This window comes from Plasmodium gonderi, assembly GCF_002157705.1.
Source record: "Plasmodium gonderi DNA, contig: Pgo-contig_173, whole genome shotgun sequence".
Taxonomy (NCBI): Eukaryota; Apicomplexa; class Aconoidasida; order Haemosporida; family Plasmodiidae; genus Plasmodium; species Plasmodium gonderi.
This window is the reverse complement of record NW_021629092.1, coordinates 1-7,676: the sequence shown is the minus strand read 5'-3', so window position 1 is coordinate 7,676 and position 7,676 is coordinate 1. Positions and strand designations below refer to the sequence as shown.

The window sequence follows — 7,676 nt, the reverse complement described above, 5'->3', positions numbered from 1 at the left end:
ATATAAGTATATATAAAATGTACTTTATTTAAAGACATCATATTTTTATATAATAATTTAAGAAATTAACAGCAACGTTTTCTTTTTTGTATTGTAATGTGAAAAACAATAAATATATTTGTTTCCATTGATACCTATAATAATTATACTAATATTTATAGTTTAAGCATATCACATAGTATTTTGATATATCAAACAAGATAAATACATAAAAGTAATCATAATCACTGTACGTTAAAATATGATTGGATATAAACAGTTCTATTAGATATGATATATCTGAATATGATAATTTATAATGTACGCAATAAAAAATTGCATTCTTTAAAATTCCATTAATGTAATATAATGAATATTTATGTGTTGTAATTATGTTCGCTGATATAAAATGTATAATATTCTATATATCTATATAGATTTTTATGCAATGTTTTATTAAAATTAAGGAATATCAAAAATAATATGAATAATAAAAACATAATGATAATGAATTACAATAGAATGCATAAATCGTATAAATGGAAAATTATTTGATTTAATTTTCTTCTACATTAATATTTTTATAAAGGAATAATTTTTTTTACAAAATCTGTACATTTCCATTTTTTGTTATTCCTTACAGATATATATATGTGGTGCTTAATATCTATATTAGCTATACTTTTTATTTTCAAGTGCTTTTTTGTTACTTATTCATGAAGTAATTAATGTATGTTATTTTTTCTATCAAAAATATATTTAAAAGTATTATATTAAAATGAATATTTTTATTATTTTTTTTTTCTGATTATCCTAATATTACAAACGTTATCTTTTTAATGTATAGTACATAAAAACATAAAAATATTATTAAATATAGGTGTTATATTTGTGATATATTGCATAAATATATTCTATTTAGAATAAATACTCTATTAATTAATGCTTTAAGAATAATGTAATTTAAAAATTAATGATTATAGTATATTTATTATATATATATATAGTTCATCACCCGGTTAATGGATACTATATTAGTATCGTATTGTTTAATAATAAAAACACAAATATGTAACAACTTTTATATTTCTGTAAAATCCTATAAAAATAACACAATAAAAAAAAGAAAATATAGAAATATCATTGATATAAATCAATAACTCACATAATATTTTTCGAACCATTTTATATAACTAGTATATAAACGATTTATTTAGTACAATAAAAATATGTAACCCATAAATAAAATATAAAAAATTAATATTAATCAAATAAAAAATAAATTAATATATATAATTAATGTATTAAGTTATATATAAAAAATAATTGATTGGTACAACACTTATAATAGAGTGTACGAATTATTAAATATTTATTCTGAATAATAAATATGAGAATATTAATGTAAAAGCTTTATACCAAAATTTATTAAATACCTGTCAATAATACAAACATTTTATTGAGATCAACACTAAGCATTACATGATATTATTAAATAAATTATAATATATATATGTCATTAGGGTATAATTAAACATGTAATTCCTATATAACAAGGTCATATCATAAATTAAAAAAAGGTGAATAAATTCACATATAATAATTTACATATATGCATTTTATAATAAAAATTATATATAAATATACAAAGTGGTATCATTAAAAATATTGTATATCCGCCTGAATATGGAGTCTGAATAATGGAAACTAAAGTATAAACATGAAGACATAAAATACCGAACTCTGAATCTGTAATATAAATTATTATTATTTTCTAAGAAATTACAAAATTTGCTTAATCCATAATACCTATTTAAATAAACAGTATTTTAACATATTATGATTTTAATAATACTTGATAATATAATAGATTTATATAAGTTCATAAATGATTTCGTATAAAAATTATTCATATATAATCATTTATTGTTAAATAAATATAACAATAATATATATATAAATGTAAAATAATTATATACGTAAAAATACTTATATATGTTATGTTGATATAAGCATCCTCTTATGGCAATATAAAGTGTTAAAAATTATGAAAACATTAATATATTTTCTTCCTTATATTCTTATATAATACATGCAATTTTTTTGAGCACATAAGAATTAAATTATATCTTATTTTTTATTGCAATTAATAATTTATAAAACCTAAAATATATTCCTCAATAGTTAAATATATAATAAGTAATTTTAATTTATATATCATAATGATATATGTACATAGATAACAATCTCTCCATTATTCCAAAACAAAATTCAATTATATATAAAAAATTAATCATAAAATATATATAATGTTAGTACATCAGGAATTTGTGAATTGAAGTAAAAGTAATAATACATTAAGTTATCCTCATATATTCCTTATAAAATAATGAGAAATACCTGTGAAATACGACAGTTTCTATTAATATGTTACCATATTATTTGATGTATGAACTCTGAAATCAAAATCACTAATCTCTAAAACTTATATATTCTAATTTTACATATTCGTCACGATAAGTTATATATGTTGCAATCAAAACTATATTAAAGTCGAATATACGCAAAATTACATAAGTACTAAAAAGAGTTATATATATTTGTTATGTATCGTTTTCTTTATTGAATGCATTATTATAACATTATAATTGTTATATGTAAAATAAGACCTGCTGTTACATTTAAGAAGTCTAATTTATTTTTTTTTTTATTCTAGATATCATGCTTATGTTTTTTATTCATTTATTAAAATGAATGATAAATTATTCTATATCCAACAAATAATTTATATTATATTTTAAGAAGGATCATAATTAATTTTGAAGTGAATAAATGATAATATAATATTAGATAAATAAATATAAGAAATTGGGACTTAAATTTTCATCTTATTATGCGTCTTTATTTTTTATAACCTATTTTTGTATGTTCACAGATTTCATTAGCTTATATGATCATGTACTGTATAATATAATATTATATAAGATGGTAGATAATATTGTAGGCTTCAAATATAACAATATGCGTGTCAGAGTTATATAATTACATATATTACATTTTCTATAAATATAATAAAAATATTTTAAGAATCATAAAATTTATGTAATGTTACACTTTTTTCTCTTAATATTAGTATCGATTTCTAGATGACTTTTCTTATTGGGAGAAAATCATGCACATGATAGAGAAAGAAAATTATAGAAATAACTATAATATATATTGCTCTTCTATTGTGAATGTATATAAAGGAAAAGATAAAACTGTATTTATTAAAGAAATATGCCTCAAATCCTTTTCATGCTTTTATGATATGCTTATTTCGCAAAAAAATACCAATTATAGAGAAGCAGGATGCAGATATTTTCCTTATTGGTTGTACTATATTCTGAAAAAACACAATTGCAGTAACGATACAGTACAGATTTACAAAACATTGTTGAACACATATGTCTATTATATGCGCGTGTCAAGTACATTTTGTACTGAATATGTGAATAAATTAACCAACGAACAATTGGAGGATCTTATATCTATATATAATACCTATAAATGCATTAAAAAAACAGAAACAAATGATGCATCTCAGAATAACAATGAATATTGCATTACATTAAAAAAAATTATAGATAAATATCAAGAATCTATAATACAAAAAGATCATGACAGAGCTAAACTGCAAAAATGTACAACTGAAATAAATAATAAACAAGAAATAGGATGCTCTTGTCGATCCAATATTGTAAATACTATTGCAACTACAATAATTTTAACTTTACTAATATTGCTTTTTTTGTTATTCATGTTTAAGGTTAATTATGGTAATTTTTATATTTATAGATAATATTAAATTGTGTTTCCTAATAGTTTGAAAAAAGAGCATTTATCATATTAAAATTATATAATTAATTCCTAATTTTTTTTACGTATATTAGTATACTTCATATGGTTCCTTATTGTGCCATAAAATAAAAAGGATAAGAAAAAAGCTAGATAATATTTCTAATATACGGAATATACGGAAAAGAACCGAATTACCCATAAATATGCTTAACAGTGGGATCTATGATATGCTGTACAACCAATCCTAATATTACTAATATATTTATAATTCAAATAAAATTCATTTTAAAAAATTTATAAAAGAATTTTTGTAAATATCATAATACGCGCATCTCTCAAGAAAATAATTCTTATAATATAATAAATAAAATTCATGTATATTATTATCCATATAACACATAGTATTTCATAATAAATAATTATTAAAATATAAATATCTAGGCATATAAATAATAAATAAATGTAATACGAATAAATTTAGTTCTTGTTTTAATACGCAGTGTTTTGCATATATATTTTGATATTAAGTTATAATTTATCGTTTTATAGATAGAGTAATAATACATTACATTGACTAATACAATAATAATTATGAAACGTACAAATTGTTATATATATTGAATGCAATTATGGCCTCTTCTAAAAATATTATGATATATAACAATATTAAATTATTAAAAGCAGTTCTCAATTATTATCTAAACATATTCATAATTAACATTTAAATATAGTTCTTTTTATACGTTGGTAATATTTTTCAATATTAATGATAGCATATTTGCATCCATATATAATATTAATATGTGAAATTTTATTCTACATATGAATATTTGTTTAATAAAGAACAGAAATTACAAAAAATAATTTATTTTTTACACTTTATTTTTTCATCATGTTTAGTTAATTTTATCTAATTTATTCCTTTTTGTGTACTTTATTTAATATCCAAAGTTATTATAATTATATAATATTATGATAAATTTTAATGTACACACATTAGCAATGAAAAAAAAACATATATTAATTCTTTTAAATTTAACATTAGGTGTAAAGTAAAATTATATATGTTTCTTAAATTAATGAATCAACTATATTACAGATTCATGAGATAGTCATTATGATATATTTTTACATTATTTTACATATAGCTATAAAACATAGAAACCGAATATGATACGGTTTTATATATTCTTCCATTATATTAATTAAATTAACTTAAAGGAATACCCCCTAATTAGAATCTATATTTTATAATACATTTCTCTATCCATACTATTTGTAAGAGCATCATTATATGCATCACGATATATTAATTAATACTAATTCATATTTTTTTCCCCTTACCAATTGTATCAAAATTACCATAAATTCCTGGAATATAATTATGATTATTTATTATTTTGTTACGCTACAGATCTAATTTAACTCTTATTTACCTTAAGTATAACACTTTTCCTTATAATTTTAGAATATATTTTGCTTTTTAAACTAAAATACAGATTTGTGGTCTCAATAATTTATAATACACTTATCAATGGATCATAAATTTCATATCGTTCTAATTATCGTCAAAAATATACTGGCATTAATTACATTTATTATAATAATCATTTCTTCGTGATATACACACATGAATAGATCATATATATAAATATTTATTTGTATAATGTATAATACATAAATAATATTTTTTTTAATTCCTATATTTCATTATTTTTCTATATTTTGGTCTCATTTCGCATTCTCACACAAATATAATAGCATGCTCCCTCATAAAAATCTCTTAAATAATATTTTATTAATGGTTAATTGCAGAAAAAAGTTTTGTGCAGAATGACATATCTAAAACAATTGTCTTATGTCGTAATATGCAAATTTAGATTATAAGACATATGATGGTATTTCACTTGCCTTTATTTCATTTTGATTTGGGTTTTGCTTTTTCTTCTATGTTCCTATTTTATATAACGTTGTCCAGATGTAGTAGAATAATTATATACATATAGATAGGAGAATTCTTATTTAATAAATATATAAATGTAAAAATTATAAATTTTAATATAAAATATTTATATATTCAACACTAATTTGCATATACACTATAATAAATGTTGAGCAACGAAATTGTTTCTAATCATAAATAATGTAAGATAAAACGATTAAAAAGATATTAATTTTATATAATGTAATTTTCTTTTATAATATTGGAAAAAAGTTAAATTACTTCAATTGATACATTATGATGGATAGAGGATATACTATGTGTAGCTTCATTAGTCTCATGTTATTTCTAAATTTTTGAGGCACAATACAACCTAACTCAGGACTTTCCTATCCTACACCCTTAGCTTCTTTAACTTTATCTACATATAACTTATTAAATGACAACAAAACGCTCCAAATAGCACTTCTTTCACATGTTTCACTAATAGCAAAGTAAAGTTCGAAATATTATTCAATATATACATAATCACAGGGTCAATATTCATAATGTAAATTGATATAAATCGGATTAATTTAAGTTTTTTAAATACATTTTCATGTCAGTTTTATCACAATTATTAGTTTTAATATATTTATAATATTAAAAATTATCATGTCAACATTTCTATTATTCCCAATTTTATGGCTTGATTTATAAAATATATATGATTCCAATTTATACTGTTTTTTAACTAATAGTGCTAAAAACTCACATATATTACAACTGACATATTCATTTTATAGATAACATACATTTTAGTCCTTTTTCACTATGAGAACATGGAAGCTGTGGGAAAAGTAATAGCATACATATAATCGCTCATTTTCTTGTTTGACAAAAAATTATTTTATAATTGTTTGTAATATTTTTACAAAGGATTATGTGTTCTTCGTTAATGCTTTCTAAACAGTTGCATCATTTATTATTAACATTCTTAATATACACTTTATAAAATTCATTATATCTGTTATAGGTAAATATCAAAATATTTCACTCCTTTAAATACGAGGAAAAAACAAGTAGTGTTATATAAATTTTAAAATTATTCTTAAAAAAGATGTCATCGTGTGTTCATAAATTTAAAGAAATTGTACTCAAAATGGTTTATATGCATATCAAAAGTGTACATAAGACAAATAATCCTATTTAATGATGTATCCTCTTTTAACTCATAAAAATAAATTAATTACAAAATTCGAGGAATTATCTTTAAGTGAAAACCTATATATTTAACATCGAAACCTTCTATGGTTCTGTTACCATCATGAAACATGAATACTTTCAATTATTTATAAATGTATAAGTAAAATTCGTGTTCTCAAGGATATCACTTTATACGTATATCGCACAAACCTATTAATAATGAGTTATAAATAAAATAATTCTTATTTTCACATAGGGCTAATTGTAACGTCTTCATATTATTGTTAGATATGTCTCCTTAGATGTGAATAATTGGAATACCATATTATAACTTATTGCTTATAATACATAGATAATATCTGGATTATTCACTAAAAAAGTGTAATTTATTCCATTATTCTCTTACGTTTTTTTTGGTAGTTATTTATATGAGTTATTTATTTTCTATTCTTAAAATTACAAATTTTAAAAATTAGTAATGTCATTAAAGCTAAAGTGGTGTGAATTAATAAATATAATTTGCGATACCTTGATTTAATTCAGTGTATAAAAAATATATAATGTGTAAAAAAATATTATAAAATGTGTCTGCTATTATAAACCATTGCATGTCATAATAAAGTATATAATTTCGAAATAACTAAATTTTTATGCAGCAGAAAAAAATATTTTTTTACAGTATTCATTTTTTAACATATAATAAATAAACATGTTAAGTTTAATATTTTTC

The 7,676-nt window shown here is 20.1% G+C and overlaps 1 protein-coding gene across 1 annotated transcript; it reads left to right on the top strand.

Annotated features, from left to right (window-relative positions):
• Nucleotides 1-2,964: 2,964 nt before the first annotated feature.
• PGO_001650 (variable surface protein) lies at nt 2,965-4,067 on the top strand (the record flags this gene model as incomplete). The annotated part of the gene is made up of 3 exons (XM_028690986.1): nt 2,965-3,012; nt 3,113-3,787; nt 3,912-4,067. 3 exons carry the CDS (start codon nt 2,965-2,967, stop codon nt 4,065-4,067), a joined length of 879 nt encoding a protein of 292 aa, XP_028546787.1.
• Nucleotides 4,068-7,676: the final 3,609 nt, after the last annotated feature.